This window comes from Schistocerca cancellata, chromosome 4 (genome assembly GCF_023864275.1).
Source record: "Schistocerca cancellata isolate TAMUIC-IGC-003103 chromosome 4, iqSchCanc2.1, whole genome shotgun sequence".
Taxonomy (NCBI): Eukaryota; Metazoa; Arthropoda; class Insecta; order Orthoptera; family Acrididae; genus Schistocerca; species Schistocerca cancellata.
Window position 1 is genome coordinate 475,466,789 of NC_064629.1, and position 21,498 is coordinate 475,488,286.

Sequence of the window (21,498 nt, forward strand, 5' to 3'; positions counted from 1 at the left end):
TTGGCAGGGGCTCAAATCTCTGTCTGGTAGTCCCAGTTTAAGTTTTCTTTAGTTTTATTTAATTATTTGAGGCAATCAGTCACCTAGTTCCTTAAATAAGGCAATGAATTATTTATTTTCTCCAGTAGGATCATTTGTTCTGCGTCAGTAATAAAATGATGTTGAACACAAACCTCCTTTCTTTATGTGTATGGACTTACTACATGTATGTGTAAAGGACAAGTAGTACACAGTAAGTGTGACCTATATACACATGACAAATGCTGATTGTTCTCATCCTCTCTAGTCTGCATGTGCTGTTATGGTAAACATCAGATGTGTAGCAGGAAGTGGTGAAAATGGCAGATTAAAAATTTCCCACTGGGGTACCACCTGTTGCTTCAAACATTAAAAAGGTATTTTGTATGAGAACTGAGGAACCCATATTACACACAGCAGTACTTCAACATGTAGGTGTGCTTTCAGACAAATCTAATGAGAGTACCATCATCTACAACAGAAGAAATATACACCAAAAATTAAATTCCCCAGCTGAGAAATCCATTAAAAATAATGTGTGATGAAACAGATGTAAACCTACATCTCAAAAAAAAAAAAAAAGAGAAGAATGCAGTTGAGACCATCAGGCAGTAGAATTGTGAGAGGTAATCTTGCTTTGTCCATAGTGTTTGGTAAGCAAGATGTTTATAGTGGGTTGTGCCAAATGGCAAGCACTCGTCTTTTGATTTGGTACGGTGTTTGTAAACTCTCTGTTCCTTAGCTGTGGGATGGTGAACACTGCTACGTACCAGAAAAAGACAAAGGTGATGAGAAGTACCAGAAATGAGGATAGTGAGAAATTGGTGATCACGAAGTAGACAAAGCTAAGCAATTCTCTTACCTTGGTAGCAAAACAGCCCATGACAGATGACACAAGGACATAAAAAGAGACTAGCACAGGCAAAGAGGACATTCGTGTCCAAGAGAAATCTACTGGTGTCAAAAATAGGCCTTAGCTTGAGGAAGAAACTCCCGAGAATGTATGTTTGAAGCACAGCAGTGTATAGTAGTGCATCATGGACAGTGGGAAACCGAAACAAAAGTCAATCGAAGTATTTGAGATGTGATGCTATAGAGGAGTGTTGAAAATTGGGTGGACTGATAACGTGAGGAATGACGAGTTCTCCACATAACTGATGAGGAAAAGAATGTATGTGAAACACTAACAAGAAGAAAGGACAGGTTGACAAGAGGTTTGTTAAGAAATCAGCAGAGTGTAAAAACTGTAGTGGAAGACAGAGATTGGGGTATATGCAACAAATAATTGAGGCCATTGGATGCAAGTGGTACTCTGAGATGAAGAGGTTAGTGCAGGGAAGGCATTCCAAGATTACACCAGTCAGAAGACTGATGACTCAATGTGTCAGTGGGATGGGTGGATGTGAAACAGTCATTAGTAGGTAACTTCTGAGCTACCTGATACTCCCCATTTGTATAAACTTTGTTCAGATAAGTAAGACTGTCTAGATCAGTCTTTATTTTACAATTCATGTGTGGGAACACCATGACATTCAGTTATTAATTTAAAAACATAAAGCAATAACATCCACTCAAGAAAAAAATGTCTTCAGGTAGGCCACTATGAGCTACATCCTGTACAATAATTTCAATGGCTAACAATAAACTAAATGCATATCAGAATGTGTTCTTTATAACTGAGAGAGTACTGTGAAATTTTGAAGAGACATCACCTTTTTATGCACACAAAGACTTGCATTGTATAGCAAGTATACCAGAACCTGTCCAGTGTTTGAGAAACATGTACTTTGGGAGGAAACAGCTTCATAGTGTCAAGCAGAACAAATACACAAATCAAAAGTGCTTGATGAATGTTCATTTGTGCATAAATTACACTCTACCCACAATTTTCATATGGTTGTTGTTAGCAGGTGTCTAATGCATGTAGATGTGGGAACAGCAAACTAGAGCAGACAACTGAATTTTTGCTAACTTCCAGTTATCCATTGATGTCTCAGTTATAAAAGCTGGACTCATCCATCTGCAAATAAGACAATACATTCATAACCCAGTTCATTGTCTACAGTACAATGGACATGCAACAACTGGAAAGTATGGTCAAGTTGTGCTTGGAGATGAGAACCTTGTTAATATCTGCAGTTTTTAGTGAACTGCAAAGTCAACAGTACTATGTAGTACCTTGACTGTCAATACATAATTGATGAAAAGAAAAATCAGGAGCTAAAAAGCACAAGAAGAATACTCTATTCAGTATCCAAAACATATGTTTTTCTCAGAAACCACTAATTTGTGACATAATTTGCTTCAGTGGTCAAAGCAATAGTTGTGACAATGGTTACTCCAAAGCAAACTTTACAGGTTGAAGTGGCCATGAACTCTGGCTTATCCAAATTCACTTGCAATTATGGAATTGCCACAAACTAATTTGACTTCTCCACACTGCCAGCAAATTGAGCAGGCCACACTTTCTCCACACAAGGAAAAAGGTGCAGTGAAGAAACTGGAGATCAAAAGAAGTAGCCCAAGCCATCAGACTGTGCTTCACTGTTCTTGTGTGATGGATGTGAAGAAGATGAAATTACATAGTTGATCCAGACATTGTAATCTGTCTTACAGAACCATCAAGCTCCTAAGAGAGCCTCATCTCAACATCCATGCCATGATGGAAAGGTATAGGTTGAAGATCATGCAAAATTTCGTGTATAAGTTGGGTTGCATTTTGCAGTGGAAGATATGAAACATGAACCTTGACAAGATGGGATGGCTTGTGTGCCTCAGTGATTCAGTTAGCTGTACCGTAGGTGCAACAGCAACAAACAGGTGTCTGTGGCAAGACTAGATAAACTTGTGGTTTGTGAAGGGGGCAGTAGCCCTTTCAGTAACTGCAGGGGCTAAACTCCAGATGATTGATTTTGCCTTATAATATTTAACCAACATATAATTGCTATGTTGATACTGCATATGGCAGGAATCAAGGGGAAACTATAGCTGTCATATTTCATAGGGGAATGCAGCTGTACAGTATGGCTTAATGATGATGGAATCATACAAAGTTAAGGGGATGAGACCTGGATAAATTGAAAATCTGGGTTTGTTGAGAGTTTCATATGGACCACTAGGCAACGATTAATAGATACAGGGGAAAGAAGTACAATAGAAGAGGAATGGTTAGTTTTGAGAGATTGAAATCTGGTACCCGCCTCCACAGAACTTGAATGCCTACCAGAAGAAATGGACTTGGATAGCCAATAGAGAGCATAATCACTGCAATGCTGCACTTGCATAGTGAGTGCTCCACCTGCCTCGCTATGCACTATTTGATAACAACATCTCTTGGCACTTGGTCTTTCTCTCTTATCACAATTTGGATAGTGTCTCTTTCTTTTCCCTTGGCCTGTTGACAAGGTTGCTTTGGGATTGTGCTAGTCTGTGTCTTGTCCGCCATCAGTCAGCCGTGTTTAGCTTGACTACCACTTGATGTCATATTGACTTCCACAAGTGGCCTTTCTGCCTTGTGGCTTCACCCATTTCTCTCCCAGGTTCTAATGTATGCATTAATATCCAATTACTTGCTCATATAGCATTGGAAATGAGGAAAAAGGAATTATTTTGGTGACATGAATGCTAAATTGGTTTGTCCGCTGGAGAAACAGCAGCAGCTTCAGCCAGATCTGTTATAAAAGTCACTTTAGTTTCATGTGAAAAAACTCCGAGTGCACGAGGCCTCTTCACACCATGCCTCAGCGCCGCCCATGGTCAACAAAGCTATTTGTCCTCCATCGTTTTCACCTCTCAGTGAAACTACGGAGGACTAGGTCACATTCTAGCATTGACTGAATCAACATTGCACTGCATTTCAAGTCATGGATGATTCATTGCAGTGACTGTTATTTCTGTCATGGGCATCACCAGACACATTTCTTCTGCTCCAAAAATTTGTGCCTCTGTCTGACCCCATCACACTCTCCTTTCAGGAGATATTCTCTCTTTTGACTAATTGTTATACCCAGAGATATCATTTTGTTGCCACCAGGCTCATGTTTCACCAATACCGTAAACAGCCTGGACAGCCGTACCGCTCCCAGGTCACTGACTTGCAAGCTTTCTGCTTCAAATGCGATTTCACTTGTACCAGTCAAGGTTGCAAGGCTTTGTACATGGACTCCATGATTCATGATGATGTGGTTCAGCTGGCACCTGACCCTGATATTTACACACTGGCACTGCAGCTGAATGGAGGACATCTTGCTTATTGTGCAGTCCTTCGAAATTGTATTGGCTTATGGCAGGGTCACAAATTGTGATGGTTATTCACCACCACGTTTTCCACCCATGCGTAACAGGTTTGGTTCAACCCCTAGGTTGCAACAATATTGTGATTCATCATTGGCCAGTGTCTCTATGGCATTAGACTCTCTGGTCGCCCCTCATTAATGGTCACGGGATCACACCCTTTGTTACTGGCAGTATTCTTTTGCTTACTCCCAAGCAGACTGTCCGGATCAATGGGGGTTCTGCATCTGCTGTGGCAAAGAGGGGTAACATACTATTGTGGGTGATGCAAGCTCAATAAGAGAAAGGTGCCCAGGAAGCAGAGAGCAATAGCACTTTATTACTACAGGGAAAGTATCCAATAACATGAACAACAGAAACAGCTTCCTTGTACAGACAACTTAGTGAGTATCCTGCTCTATTGAAGAATGTTACTATAAAAATACTGTTCTGGAAAGTCCAAGTGAGCATTCAGTCTGTCACAGTCAAGAGTCATTCCTGTAGGCACAGTCAGTACAGTTGACAACCTGGTTCGGATTTAACATGCTACAGTCAGAGGAAGAGACTCACAGCACTTCTGAAATATATATCAATGTCAAATACAGATTCACTTTCACTGGCGAGATGCTGCGCAGCATCTTTTAAAGGTTACCTGACAGGAATTCCTGGAAATATTCTCATGTCAGGCGGTGTGCAGATACTAGTTGGTGACGACTGTATTGATTGGATGTGGTGCCCTCAGTACTGCAGTGTCCAGTGCAGGCAAGCTGAGCTGTGTCAACTTGCAGGTGTTTTGACAGAACGACAACCTGCAACACTGTGTTGTGAGGTGTGTTGCTGGATCATAAGGCACCAGCTATATGCCACATTCCTTTTCCATTTGGAAGCAATGGCAGAGCAGTCTTGTTGCGTAGATGGTGGCTGCAATGGAGACGACAGCAGAAGATACATCATTCTTCTTCCCAATGGAGGAGATGACAACATCTGGGAGAAGTGGTCCGGAGAACAGGAGCACCAATGAAGGCCAATGGAAGCCCTGGTGGGGGGTGGCACAAAGAGAAGACTCCAGTACACTACAGAGAGGGGAAGACCATGGAGAACATAGGACAGGACCACAGTTGGAGATGTCTGCAACCCGCAACCAGGGCAGAGTGGCACAGAGTGGGATCATGACAAAGGTGTATGGCATGCTGCAAAGATGTCTATTATGAAAGAAAAATCCCTGTGCAAGAGACATGTGAGAGTCACAATTGGGAGAGTAGTCCCAGGAAGGAAGCAGGACCTGGATGATGGAGACGGAATGCTGACAACAGGCCTTGCAGCCAGAGGGGACAAGGGGTGACTTGCAGGGGCGAAAGAGAACAGAAAGATGCCACCAGATGACTGAGTAGGTGTTGGCATGCTGGAGGCTGAAGCCAATGGCATACGAGATACCAGGGAGAGGCGGTCAGTCAGTGCACTGCTGGAGGTATGGAGGGCACTGGTGTTGCTGTAACCTGAGGAGGCACCAAGGTTAGTGGCGAGAGTGCCTCTGGCATTGGAACAGGTCACAGGAGCCACCAGTGTGGGGACCACAAAGCATGTCATGTCAGATCAATTCAGGCTGGCTGAGAGGACAGTGTCAGGGTGCTGGCACCTGATGGGAAACAGGTGCTGGAACCAACAGTGGTCAGCAGTATGCAAGGGTGCCAGTGGTGCTAGCCAGGCAAGAACCACAGTAGAGAACATGGCAGCAGCCAGATGCAGATGTGACAGAGCATGGGAAACATTCCAGCAGATTGTCAGACATACCGTTGCCATTGGTGGGAGGAGCGCAGAGTAGTCAGCTGTACTCAGAAGGAAGCCAGCAATGGCTGTGGGCTTCTAGCAGAAGGTGCAAGCAGTGTTGAGCACTGCCAGTGAGGGCCAGCTGCCAGATGAGGTGAGGAGCAGACCTGGAAGAACGAAAAACATGCAGAGCGATTGTCAAGAATGGACAACCAAATTGCCAAACCTGGCAAGACCAGGTGCAGCCAGATCTTGTGCACAACTTCCAAGACCAGAGGACGGGAGGTGCAGGGAAGTCCTCGAGGCCACTAGAGGTAGACATGAGAAAGGACATTTGAGGAAGGTGACCAGATGTGGGCAGCACCAGGCAGGGCCCCACTGAAGGCAGAACATGTACATGTACATCTACATTTATACTTCGCAAGCCACCCAACGGTGTGTGGCGGAGGGCACTTTACGTGCCACTGTCATTACCTCCCTTTCCTGTTCCAGTCGCGTATGGTTCGCGGGAAGAACGACTGTCTGAAAGCCTCCGTGCGCACTCTAATCTCTCTAATTTTACATTCGTGATCTCCTCAGGAGGTATAAGTAGGGGGAAGCAATATATTCGATACCTCATCCAGAAACGCACCCTCTCGAAACCTGGCGAGCAAGCTACACCGCGATGCAGAGCGCCTCTCTTGCAGAGTCTGCCACTTGAGTTTGTTAAACATCTCCGTAACGCTATCATGGTTACCAAATAACCCAGTGACGACTTTGGATCTTCTCTATCTCCTCCGTCAACCCGATCTGATACGGATCCCACACTAATGAGCAATACTCAAGTATAGGTCGAACGAGTGTTTTGTAAGCCACCTCCTTTGTTGATGGACTACATTTTCTAAGGACTCTCCCAATGAATCTCAACCTGGTACCCACCTTACCAACAATTAATTTTATATGATCATTCCACTTCAAATCGTTCCGCATGCATACTCCAAGATATTTTACAGAAGTAACTGCTACCAGTGTTTGTTCCGCTATCATATAATCATACAATAAAGGATCCTTCTTTCTATGTATCCGCAATACATTACATTTGTCTATGTTAAGGGTCAGTTGCCACTCCCTGCACCAAGTGCCTATCCGCTGCAGATCTTCCTGCATTTCGCTACAATTTTCTAATGCTGCAACTTCTCTGTATACTACAGCATCATCCGCGAAAAGCCGCATGGAACTTCCGACACTATCTACTAGGTCATTTATATATATTGTGAAAAGCAATGGTCCTATAACACTCCCCTGTGGCACGCCAGAGGTTACTTTAACATCTGTAGACGTCTCTCCATTGATAACAACATGCTGTGTTCTGTTTGCTAAAAACTCTTCAATCCAGCCACACAGCTGGTATGATATTCCGTAGGCTCTTACTTTGTTTATCAGGCGACAGTGTGGAACTGTATCGAACGACTTCCGGAAGTCAAGGAAAATAGCATCTACCTGGGAGCCTGTATCTAATATTTTCTGGATCTCATGAACAAATAAAGCGAGTTGGGTCTCACACGATCGCTGTTTCCAGAATCCATGTTGATTCCTACATAGTAGATTCTGGGTTTCCACCATGGAGGTGCCTGTTAGAGAAGAAGATGAGAACGAGAGACTGGTGACACCTACACTTATAAGGGAGGAGGGTCAGGAGGTGTAAAAGGAGAGCGGAGCTGGACCTGAAGCTGCCATACCAAGCAGAATGATTGGAGATGTGTCAGAAGGTAACAGTCTAGAATCAGCAGAAGTGGCAAAGAGATGAGCGATGGCACCAGTGGATAGAGTAGCTGAGTCAACAAAGTGGTTGGCCGCCGAGGGCACCAGAAAGACAGGAGAGGGTCCAACAGACCAGGTCAGCTGTGGAGGAGGTGGAGCTGCAGGGTGAAGCAGCAGGGGAGCCTGACCCAGTGGTGAGGACTGCAATGGGGCAAGAGCAGGCAGTCCAGGAGCCAGGAGATGGAGGCACCAGAGCTGGTGGCACCAGATCGGAGGCAGAAGAGGCAGCACAAGAAGTGAGTGTGCAAGAGACATAGGGATTGGGGTCTACAGGTGGCCAGGAGAGAAGCATTGAGAATAGTAGAAACGTGCAGGAGCTGGTTCAGTGCAACAAGGAACATGGGCCAAGGATCTAAGGCAAAATCTGAAGGAAGGAGACACACCTTTGTTGAGTCCAGAGCTGGAGAGGCTCCTGGACAGCAAGGTGCCACCATTGAAGAAGCACTGGGGTGCACAGGAAGTGCCCAGCAAGATGCATAAGCTGTGTTGTCCTGGCTGTAGCACTTGTGGATGTCATCACTGAACAGTGCTGCATCGGGTGAGTGATATTCCAGGTCAACCGAACCACATTGACCTTGTAACTGGGAAAGCTGCCGAACTGAAAGGTGTGGATTGTAAAGAGTTACAGTAAATGGGTAAGCAAGACCAATGAAAAAAAACACTGAAGAGGAATCAGCATTGACAAGAGAAGCAGATTGTGAGGAAAATGACACTAGCATTAAATGCAGACAAAGCAAAACAAATAAGAATAGGACATAGAAGCACAGAACAGTAGAGAACAAAGTGTGCACAGCAAATGCAACCCAAAGGAAGCAGAAACAATGTTGTTCAAATGTGGAACAGAACCGTGTAATCTCCTTGGGGAGACACAGAGAGAAGTGCCATCTGGTGGAGCACAAGATCCAGAGGTTGAAGATCCAGAGTCAAAAGTGTCAGAGAAGTTTACCCTTGTTGCTAATGAAAGTATCCCATTGTGAGTGATGCGTGCTCAAGAAGAGAAAGGTACGCAGATAGCCAAGAGCAATAGAACTTTATTACTACAGAGAAAGTACACAGTAATGTGAACAGCAGAAACAGCTTCCTAGAATAGACAACACAAAGAATGCCGACGTCTTCTGAAGAACTGTCGCTATTACAATACATTTCTGGATGGTGCAGGCGAGCACTCAATCTGTTGTAGAGCCACTGCCTTAGTCACGGTCTGTATAACTTGTGCTGGTGATGTACTGGATTTGTTGCAACGTGCTATACTCAGAGGAAGAGACTCACAGCACATCTGAAGTGTACATCAGTGTTGCAGCCAGATTCGCACTCTCTGGTGAGCTGCTGGGTGGTGTCCTATAAAGGCCCCTTGGCAGAGGAATACCAGGAAATAGTCTTATGTCACATGGGTTATGGATATAAGCTATTGGTGGCTTTATCCAGTGAATATGATGCCATTAGTACTATAGTGGTTAGTGCAAGCTGAGCTGCGTGACTCTCAGATGTCTTGGCAGGACGGCAACCTACAACACTGTGGTGTGTGGCTGGATCATAAGGCACCAGCTATATGCCACAAGGGGCATTTGTGCTCAGTGCTTCAAAGCTGTGCAACCTGCTTCCATCCTACCCCCATGAGTGCACCAGGAAATTGTACATGCAGTAGTCCCTCCGGGAAACTCCTTCACATATAAATTGTTTCTCACACTTTGCATTTCTCACTAGGATGTTTCCAGGTGGACACAGAGACTGTTGTTTCTTTAATAAACCAGGTGATGTATGCACAACTGGTTTCGCCCAAATTGTCCCCTTTGTAATGGTGTTTGGTGGCCTGTAGGTATGGTTCTCAATCATTGTGGTCTACAAATGCGTTACGTGGCTCATCACAGTGTTTGTCATTCACCACCCACCTGCCATCAACAGTTTTGACTTTGACGCCTTTATGTTGTTTTGGTTTCATATTTCAGATGAAGTCAAGATGGTATTAACTGCAGTTTCTTTCTTTCCAGAACCTGGGTGATCTCTGCACTGTATTTGCATCCATATTTCAGCTGGATTTTGGGTGAGCCTCAAACTTTAAGACTCATGTCAGCTATCAGCCACCCAATATGTCTCATTTTTACTGTTCCATACCAATTCTGGTAGCCACATGTGCTGTTGTGGAGCTGTATCATCTCCAGGCTGCTGGGCTTATCAAGCCAATGAAATATAGTGCATGAGCCATTCCGCTAGCAATTACAGAAAGCCCATTTGTTCTTTCCGATTGTGAGAAGATTTCAAGGCTACACTCAGTGCCCAATCACAGGTGGAAACTTATCCTATACCTTGGCTGGAAGACCTTGCTGTAGGGGATTATAACTCTAAGATTGACTTTGCCAATGCATACCTCCAGTTACCCTTAGATGATGAATCACAGAACATCATTGTTTTTAATACACCTTTTGGATTATACGAGTATAAGTGTCTCCTACTTAGCATTGCCTCAGACCCTGCAATTTTCCAATGATTTCTGGAACAGCTGATGGAGCATATTCCAGCTTGCATGGTTTACTTGGATGAACTCATTGTTGCAGGAGCGTTTTCGATACCTCCACACCATTCTTATGACCCTGTAGGATGCAGGTCTGAATTGTTGTTTGGAGAAGTGCAGGTTTTTTCAACCACAAGTGATGTATTTAGGACATTGGCTCACCAAAGAGGGAATCTGGCCTACTGATAGGAATGTTGCTGCAATAGGCATCTTCCCCCCCTCCTCCTGACAAACTTATCTGGATTGCAGATGTTTTTGGACAAAATCAACTTTTATTCCTAGTTCCTATTCTGCATGACCCACATTGCGCAACCCCTTAATTAGGTGCATAAAATGGTGTGCCTTGTAATTGGGCCCATGCCTGTGACCAGGTTTTTACTCACTTGAAAACCATGCTGAAATACACTCCTCACTTCACACCATTCTGTCTCGGTCACCTGTTGGTTGTGGTGGCTGATGCATCCACCTATGGCATCAAGGCAGTCTTGTCACACAGGAATGAAGATGCATATGCATCCAAGACATTGAATCCTGCACAGTGAAACTGTTCCCAGATCAAAAAGGAAACAACGACAATAGTGTTTTTCATTAATATAATTCATAGCTTCCTTTTTGGGAAGCAGTTCTTTCTAATTACAAATCACAAGCTGTTGGTGGCATTATTTGGATCATGTTCCAGTGCCCCAGAGCAGACAGCCCAATGCCTCCAGTGCTGTGCATTGTTCCTGACTGCACATTATACCATCCTGTATAAATCCAAGGCCCACTGTTCCAAAGCTGATGCATTGTTGCATCTCCTCACTGGGCCAGACCCCAGTTTCAGGCAACAGGAGGTCCTCTCCCTCCACATCAATACTGAGCAGCAACATACATTGTGCAGTTACCGCATTACAGCTGCTTGTGTTGCCACTCTACCTTGTGGCAGGTCCTCCTTGTGGCAGGTCCTCCTCTTCATGATCCATGCCTAGCCACTTACCTCATCCATTGGTTGGTAAATGAGTTCAGCTCATGGAAACATATTTCTCACAGGTTCTTGGTTGTCAGTGACATCATTTATGTGAACACTGAGACACACACACATTGGGTGGTCATCCCAGCAGTATTGCACCAATGGACGTTAAGCTTGTTTCAATGGGGACATTGGGCGATGTCCCACATAAAGGCATTAGCTTGCTAACATATCTACTGGCCAGGGATCAACGGCAATATTGAAAGAATGGTGTGTGCTGCAGAACATGCACAAGCATCAGACAGCACCCCAAAAATCTTTCACCCTCCAGCTTTCACCCTGCCTCACCCGGGACCGCATCCATCTCGATTTTGCAAGCTGGTTCTTGGAATTGATGTGGTTTCTCGTTGTGGGTGCTTACTTGAAGCATGCATATGTTGTACACATGGTGTCCACCACGACTGATGCCACCCTCACCACCTTGGCCCAGGTTTTGGCCATTGTAGGGATGCCTTGTACATTGGTCTCTGGTAATAGGTCACAATTCATGGCATCTGCCTTCAAATATTTCTGTGAGGCCAATGGCATGAAACATATTTGCAGCTCTTTGTTCCATCCTTCCTCAGATAGTGAAGCAGAAACTCTCATTTGGACTTTTAAGCAGTGAATGAGAAAAGCTGTTGATTCCTCTACCACTTCATTGGCCCTCACCCTGTTTGTTAGCACTTATTGCACTACACTGATTAATTAAGCCCACCAAGCTACTCCATGGGCAACAACCACAGATGTTGATTCATCTTTTGACACCATTGCTTTCAGAGTTCCTTTCCCATCCCTTTCAGCATTACATGACTGGCGTGGCAATATGGGCTTGCTCCTATGAGAGTACTGAGGCTTGGACACCAGCAACGGTAGTGGAGACCCACAGGAAGTGGGTTACATCAGTCCAGGCACAGAAGGGGCTCGAGCGCTGCCAGCACAGCCAACTGAGGCCTCAACTGCAGGTGTTGCATTCACTGCCACCTCGTCCACTGCCTTCAGCTGGCAGTTTCGTGCCATGACTGGTGCCCCTGGTGGGTTGCCTGTGAATCCCCACATTTACACTGGCTTTCCATTTCACATCCATGTGGATCAGTGAAAACACCCAAGGCATGCCCATTGCCAGCAATATTGCAATGGATGCTGCCAAACACACACTCTTCCCTCAGCTGGCAGTCGAAGGGACCACAACTTCATATGCACTTTCACTCCACTCCCTACAGCACCATACAGGGTGTTTCTGCCCTTACACACCTGTTATGGGAGGAGGTATATGGTATGTGACCCTGTGGGAGTTTAATGCCTGCTGGAGATGGTCGTTAGAGAACATAATATCACAATATGGATGCACTTGCGTAGTGAGTGCACTAACCATCTTGCCACTTGAATACATCAGCCAATGGCGTTCCTTGCACCCAGTATAAATACGGCTGCTCAGTGAACAGTCAGTTCCATACTCGTGTCTGATATTGCTGGTTATCATCATCACTTGACACTTGGTCTTTCTCTCTGGTCATGATTTGGAGTGTCTCTCCTTGTGCTCTTGGTGTATTGACATCATTCTGGAGAACGTTTCTACTTTGCACCTTGTTGTTGCATAGCATACTTTTGGCTTGTCCTAGTCTATGTCTTGTCTGCCGTCAGTCAGCTGTGTTGACTACCACATAGTGTTTGTGTGTTTTTGTTTTCTTCCACAGGCCTTACGGCTTCACCTGTTTCTTTCCCAGGTTCTGATGTGTGGACTGATATCCGGCTACTCGCAGATGTAGCAGAAATAGAAGGTAGCAGAGGAATAAATAGGCAAATTGACAAAGCTTATTAGAAATTCTTGGATAGCACTCAAGATATTGAGTGAAACTGATGAAAGGGTAAAACATAAAAATGCAGTGAAAAGAAAATATAGATGCCTTAAAATGAGATGACAAAAAGTGCAAAGTGGCTAAGAAGGTATAGCTAGAAGCCAAATGCAAAGCTGTAGAAACATTCATGACTGGGGGAAATATAGATGCTGTGTATGGGAAAATGAAAGAGACTTTTGGAGAAAGGAGAATGTGAATATCAAGAGCTCAGAAGCCAATCCACAACTAACATGGAGAACACGAAGAACATAGCAAGGGCCATAACACTATTTCCCAGAAACTTCGCACAGCGGAAGAAGGGTCAAAATAAGTGAACACATGTCTCAGCTTATACAGATACTTGACATTTCTTCGAAAATGATTGTCAAAGTTTTCAGTATAATGTAGATGCCTTTTGGTGTGTGGTAAGTTCAACCAAAGTGGTGGCACAGTGGCTAGTGTTGCAGCTTTTGTGCCCCATGTTTGAGCCTAGTTCCTAGGTAACATTGTTAGTCCTTCTCTACATATTCACCCTTAAGTGCAACATATTTTTCCCAACAGTGGAAGAATTGGCAGAGACCTTGGTTGTAGAGTCTGCATTTTCTCTGTTCAGGAAAAATTACACTTCAAAAGTCACCTTGTTTTCCTTCTAAAAATACCTGCTGTGCAATGGTTTTCTCATCCGGATGGAAATGGAAGAAGTCAGCATGTGCCATTTCAGAAGAATCCTGATGTAAGGCATAATTTGATAGCCCTGAATAGCAGCATGTGTTGCCTTAGTTTGGCAGACTTTTTGAGTGAGTGTGAGCAGTTATGGAACTTAGCAGGTGGCAGCTTTTATTATGTTTAGAATTTTGTGCAAGCTTTTGAAACTTGATCCATCACTGATTTTCAGTTTTTCATCAGGCTCTCTACTTTTCTTGCGATTCCCAGCTCTTCGGAGAGAAATGGTGTGCTATTTTGTTCTTCATCATTCAGACTTGTGCCACCAATCCACTGTGTCATACTATATAATTTCACTGGATTGTTGCAGGCTTGGTCCCCTTCAAACATAGATAATGAATTGCCATATTTTACCCCTGTCATAGTGGCCCCTTATTTAGAGGACCCACATGACCGACATGCAAGTTGGGTTGCCGACCTCCTTATAGGAGCGCAGAGAGAAATATCGCCGGCGGATATGAACAATAACAGGTTTTCCAAATAAACACGGAACTATTTCGTCATACAACATGTAACAGTGTTCCACCAATTGGAACTCGTGACGCATGTAGCACTCTGCCGACCCGGCTTTATAAGCACGCCCAGACAGTCAGAACAGCAGTGTTGACCTACCACTAGGAACAGCTCTGGCCAGTACTTACGTTGTCCCTAGCATTGTATTCACTCGCCGTAGTGTTGTAGTAGTACGTTGTATTTTGTGATTGGTAGAGTAGATTTTGGTCAGTATTTTCTTCCATTGTCGTGTTTCCTTATCTGGTTTACCACCACAAGAGTTGTGGATTTTCTTGTTGTTCTTGCGTTTAAAACTTAGTGTATGCCAAGAAGGCGTTTTTCTTTGATTATAATGAAGTGTGTTCAAATTGACTGTTAGTTCTTTCTTGCCGACCGCAGGACACTACAACCCCACTTTATCAGTGGGCTGTGCTATTTTGTCTAGGCTCCTTTGGCTGCATGCTAGGGTAGTGAGGTGTGGGGATTTCAATGTGTACCAGGACTAGACATGTACCTGCAAACAAACAAAATATTATTTTTTGCAACTTTATTGCTTCAAGGTGATAATTAAAGCTTTATGACCATCCTTTGTATTACTTACCCCAAAAGGCCAAGTTGTTGAAAGTCTTGCTATCAAAAGATGATTTATTTTTTTTAATGGGAGAAAGCACATTTATACAGCCATAGGGTTATTCTTTGTCATTAATTTTTCATTATGGTCTCCAACTCTTGCACAAACAGCTCAGTGGGACGTGGGTGGTGATCTAAACTCCAGTGATCACTTCACCATATGGATACAGGTTCCAGACAGACTGGGGCTCAAAAGAAAACCTTCAGTTTGAGTACTCAGCAAAGCAAAGTAATGCTGTACGGAACAGTCAGCAAGTCATGTGGCTCTGTGTGAACATAGACGCATCACCCAGAAATGAGTGGATCATTTCACCAGCTGATCTACTACATTGCTGATGCCACCAAACCAGTCTTCAGGACAGATAAACTGGAAGCCTGTTCTCTGATTTGCTGCCCATCTGTGGGCTTCCCAGTCTTTAGTGAGAATTTTATGGAATGCCCCAACACGTGAAAATAGTAGGACAGGTAGTGTTGGCATTCACTTGGGTTGGGAGGGTTGGTACTCACTGGAAGTTTGTTCTCATCTCCTAAATGTTCACATAACCAAGCATTCTCAATAAAATGCTGGTTTGTGAATACCATTTGATGTTGAAAAATTCATCATGACCCACCCAGATAGCTGCATGCATTGGCATGCCATTTCTGTGGTTTGGAGAGGCATGCAGACCCCAGATCAAATCCACATGGTTGATTAACAACAAGGGCCAGTGTGCCAGCCATCCTGGATGTGATTTTCACTTGGTTTTCCACATCAGGCTAGATGAAAACTCAGTTACACGATTCGCAAACATTTCGAAAAAGTTGGCACACTTTCACATCATAGAAACAAATGGGATGCACAAATTACATTCTGGGGGGGGGGGGGGGGGGGGGGAGAATCGGTCACAAGAAGGATATCTGGCCACCCTCTACTGTTAGCATGGCCATATCCAGAAATTAATATGCCGACTCTGTGAAGCCACAGGATAAAGGCCAGGAAGAAAAAGGTGAAATATTAATCTACAATGCCACTTTCTCCATGTCTGGGTATCCCAGTTTGTGAGGGAATGTTTCAGAATGCCATTGCAAGAGGCAGCTATAGGACAGACAGTGTTGGTGTTGGCATGGATTGAGGAAGTTGACTTTCACTACAGATCTGGCCTAGAGACTCTCTCTCTCACTCTCCCAAATGTTGATATTGTCAGGTGGTCTCCAAAGTGTTCATTGGAGATTGCCAAAAGAAGATTGCTTATGAGGAAAGAGTTTGTTCCTCTCACTAAACGCATATATTCGTATCTAGCAAGGGTGCTGATAACCATGCCAATGGGTGTGTAAAACTATCATCGTCATAGGTCATGGCAGGAATTTGTGAACGCCATAGATTGTTCCATGATGCCTTTCATTGTGATGTGACAATTAAGAGGATTTCAGGGACACTCTCAAAGTGCACTACACACCATGAGAATGAATAGCTGTTGAGATGAAACAGCCATTAGTTTTTCACTGGACAGGGTAATGTGTTGTGTTTTTGGTGTTTCCATATTTATGTCCAACTCCTGTACTCCTCATTTGAGGAGAATATACACAAACAAATCTTTAGCATGGCCATGGGCACTCACATGGCATACTGCTGTGTCAACCTGTTTATAGGCCATCTACAGGAAACCTTCCTAGCCACCCAAAACCCCAAACCCCTTATTTGGCTCAGGTTCATTGACAATGCCTTTGTAATCTGGACCCAGGGCCAAGACACCCTATCCTCATTCTTTTACAGCTTCAACACCTTCCCTCTCATCAGCTTTACGTGATCCTCAGCCCAATGTGCCACCTTCTTGGACACTGACCTCCATCTGTCTGATAGCTCCACCTATACCACTGTGCATATTAAATCCACTAAACATCAACAGTACCCACATTTTGATAACTGCCATCCCTTCCACACTAAAAAATTTCTCCTGTATAATCTGACCACCCATGGATAGTGCATCTGCCATGATGAGAAATACCTTGCCCAGCATGCTGAAGGTCTAACAAAGGGTTTCACTGAAAGGCACTATCCTCCAAATGTAAAATGTAGTCCACAGACATATGTTTCACACCTCGCACATTGATAATCTCCAGACAGCCCCCAAGACCCAGCTGCAAATGAGTGCCCCACTCCTCACCCAGTATCATCCCAGACTGGAACAACTGAATCTTATCCTTCACCTGTGATGTGACTATTTACCATCATTTTTGGAAATGAGGAACATCCTACCCACAATTCTTCCTACCCTCCCAAAGTGGTATTCCTCTGTCCACTCAATCTGCACAATGTCCTAGTCCATCTTTACTCCACACCCACTCCCAACTCCATGGCCATGTGTGTCATACTTATGTGAAAGACCCAGGTGCAAGACCTGTCCAATACACAATACACTCATTCAGCACATCTTACTCCAGTACACCACAGGCTTATCTTACCCTATCATAGGTAGGGCTACTTGTGCAAAGTCATCTCATATACCAGCTCTGTGGCAGTTTTTGCACAGCATTTTATGTGGGCATGACCACCAACCAGCTGTCTATCCGAATAAATGGCCACCACGAAACTGCGGCCAAGAGCAGAGTTGATTACCAAGTGGCAGAACATACTACTGAGCCCTAGCTCGATTTCAATGGCTGCCTCACTACCCTTCTGGATCCTTCCCTCTAATATCTCACCTGCCTCAAGATGACTGGGTGTTTGTGTTGTCCTCATCATTTCATCATCATTCATGAAAGTGGCGAGATTGGACTGAGTAAAGGTTGGGAATTTGTATGGGCATTGATAACTGTGCAGTTGAGTGCCCAACAAACCAACATCATTATCCTCACCCTCTAAATCAGGTTCTTTGAATTAGATAAATGCATGTTCTCCTTGCAACACATGTTTCCATCCTATAATATTTTTGTCTCATGCCCACCTCCACCTGCTACCCCTCCAGGACCCTATCTTCACTCATCCTGCATAGACACCCTTTTCCCTGCAGTATTCCCTTCCTCTATAGTAAAAGTAAAGTTCTTTATCTTGTTTATGTGGATAGTAACAACTCATCACCTCTACAACTCAGTGAGTTATTACCATTATTCCTTAAATTATTTATGATCAAAAACTGAATAAATCATTATATTTCAAACATCTCAGTTAGGAAAAAAAATTAAATATGTAATTACTTATCTTAATTTTACCACATTTTAACTGATTTGAGAGGGTTGCACTAAAGGCATGTTGGTTTATAAGGATAAAAATTAGGTGTTGTAGGTACTCGAAAATTTCATTTGCCAAAACAGGTCTGTAAAGTATCTTTTTGCATTTAAATGCATTTAAAACTGCCCAATGCCATAACCACTTCTTTTTCACTTTCTATATTAATTTACTTCCTTTCCATATTCTATGTGCTCTTCTTGATTTTGTAACATGCAACAATAATTTATCTGCTTACACTCCATGCTCCATATTTATTGCTTTCATGCAGTTCACACCAAACTGAATTCTTATTTGTTCATCGTAAATTCAGATTGTAAGTGTGTTTCGTCACACAAAAGTGTTTCTTGGAATCTACCCCACACGCATTAGTTAAAGATCTGATTTGGGTTTTGGGTACTGCTATGAAAATTCATCAATAAGTTTTCATTTGAATCATCTCTGAAGATAAGTTTTATGGTCTCTATTTCTATTTGAAGAAAAAGCCTGTGCATGTTTCTTCTCTGCCAGCAGTTATTGAAGCACACTTTGCCATGTATCATTTGCCGTGATGATGTTTGTTACTGATGAAGCAACAAATTCTAGGGATCTTATGCGCTAACATGCCACAATGCAACAAAACAAAACTTGATTGGAAATACACAGAGCTACAGTGATGATGTTTGTTACTGATGAAGCAACAAATTCTAGGGATCTTATGCACTAACATGCCACAATGCAAAAAAACAAAACTTGATTGGAAATACACAGAGCTACAGTGCAAAGCTTTCATAACAGTGAATGAGTGCGGCCCGATACAATAAGAGTGCAAAACAGTATTGATACTGAAAATTCTTTATTTTAGACTTGAAAATAAACACAAACATAATTTTAATTTCAACAGGGGAATGACATTTGATGGAAGAATGTTGAGCAAAGATCAGTTAACATTTCTTAAATTACATCAAACATATAAATTTCTTATATCAAGCTCTTCCAGAAGGCATCCAGCATACATTAATAATTTGTTTTTTAAATGAATGTTTTTATCAGTTTTGGCATCATATCCCCTGAAGATAAACTCAGAGAAGGTTCCATTTAAAAGACCACAACGATTTACCTGCACCATCCCTGTCCAGTTTGAGTTCAGGCTGCATCTCTTATGACCAACAAAGTGTTAAGCCCCAGTCCCACTTCTTTCTTTATGTTACGCAGGCCCAATTTGAATTTTTATGTATCTTTAGAGGACATCCAAATCATTTTCATTATTAGATTTACATACAGTAACCTATTTTCCTCCTATTTGATGTCCTCTAATGTACTATTGCAAAGAACAATCTCTTAAGTCTTGACCAAAGCAATGAAATGTGTCTCACCAACACATTTTTACATTATTTCCAGTTTTATTTCCATGCTGATTATTTCTGTTTTCCTTATATTAACATCATCTTTAGTTACAGATTGTTGTAGTCACTTTGAACAGGTTTAAGTCGATAAGCAGTTTTGCTAAAAATTCAGAAAATATACTGAAGCCACACTCAGGTGAGAATTATCAGCCGTAAGAAACATAGAGTGAAAGAGAGATCACAAATTTTCTCATCTCTCTGCCAATACTGTCGTAATGTCACCATGTTAGATATAAACTGTTTCATGCTGCTTACATTTGATGTGCATTATTGTTGTTACTGTTTGAGGAAAAATGTAAATCAGACATTTAATCTCTTGTTGCACAGTTTTGTTACAGAAATGTATTGTGCCATCTTGATTGCTGCCATAATTTTGCTTTCACCTCCAGTAATAAATGCTGAGAAAGGAGATGAGGATGATAACTGGGTTGATCCATTCTATATAGACAGGTACAGTCACAGAATAATAAACTGATTACATGACTTTCATAGTTGTATCCATTTTATGACTAAAAGGAAAATTTTGTGTCTGAAATAAGGAAAATATTTTAAGATGTAAGCAGTAACTTTCTTGAGAACTGAGGAAGTAAGAAAGGTAAGAGAGGGAACAGCCCAATGATAATATTTATGCAAGTGTAATGCATACATTCTTAACCTTTCTCCGTCAAAATAACTATGGTCCGTGTAGTACAAGGTGCTGTCCAAAAGTTCCCAAAAATTTTTTTTTGCAGTTAAACCAGTAAAAGTAATATGTAGCACTTCGTGTATCATTTGAAATAAAATACCGAATGAAGATAATTATTGTTGGTGAGTGCTTTTGTGTTGATGATTTCTCTATATGTTGGTTATTCATGATTTATGTTAGAGATTGGTATAGCCATTCTCCATTTGGTTTTAAATTAGGGAAAATTACATTAGAATCATATCAGATGATAAAGCATGTTGGTGTGTCTGAGTCAACTGTTTGAAAATTACCTCAATGTTAGTTAATAATGTTGATTTTTCAACAAGACCATTAATAATCTTGGCTGCAGAAAATATCAGTGCTGCCAACTCGTAATCCATTCTGCAGCCTCTTGTAATATTGTACAACAGATGCCAGAGATTTGTGACTAACAAACTCTATGTGAAATAGGTTATAATGATGTGTATCTTCATATTTTCACAACTCAATGATTATTCCATAAAATTTTGGGCATGCAACCCATTAATTTCAGTTCTTCTAATGATATTTCATCTGTATACTGTCCAGCCATCTTCAGAGTGAGCCGAGGTGACTCATTCTGAATATGGCAGGACAGCCAAAATATCAAAAGAAGAAGTGAAATTCATGCAGCTACACACCCAAAATTTTATGAAACAGGTTACAGTGATGTATCTATCGTCAGTCAACAAAGATAACTTTACATGAAAATCTACTGGAATCATAGGCATTTGTCAATGCTGTGTGGAATGCGGTTATAGGTCACTGATAGCGAGGTCCCTCCCGCCGGAGGTTTGAGTCCTCCCTCGGGCATGGGTGTGTGTGTTGGTCTTAGCATAAGTTAAAGTTAGTTTAAGTAGTGTGTAAGTCTAGGGACTGATGGCCTCAGCAGTTTGGTCCCTTAGGAATTCACACACAGCTGAACATATGAACATTTTTCAAGTTAAACATGGTCCCTAAGTGGCGGTAGGGCATAAACTTTAGGAAACTCAGCTAGACATTATTGAGTTGACACTTCATGGATACATTACTAAGCTGGGAGCCGTTCAGCTTTCCCAGTTCTGTATATTACTTTCTGTACACACTTCAGCAACCATTATTAGACATGGTGGTGATATATTATGCATTTCAGGGAATGGGGATCAAGCAGTCTCACACTAACTTGCAT

At 42.7% G+C, this 21,498-nt stretch overlaps 1 protein-coding gene across 4 annotated transcripts in view; it reads left to right on the top strand.

Annotated features, from left to right (window-relative positions):
* Positions 1–21,498, top strand: part of LOC126184721 (uncharacterized) — a 140,625-nt gene that overhangs the window by 13,444 nt on the left and 105,683 nt on the right. For 3 of the 4 annotated variants that reach the window (XM_049927244.1, XM_049927246.1, XM_049927247.1), the window contains exon 2: positions 19,955–20,077. In XM_049927244.1, coding sequence (XP_049783201.1) covers positions 19,955–20,077 — 123 coding nt within the window. The remainder of the gene's footprint in view (positions 1–19,954; positions 20,078–21,498) is intronic. The other variant, XM_049927248.1, reaches the window with a different exon arrangement.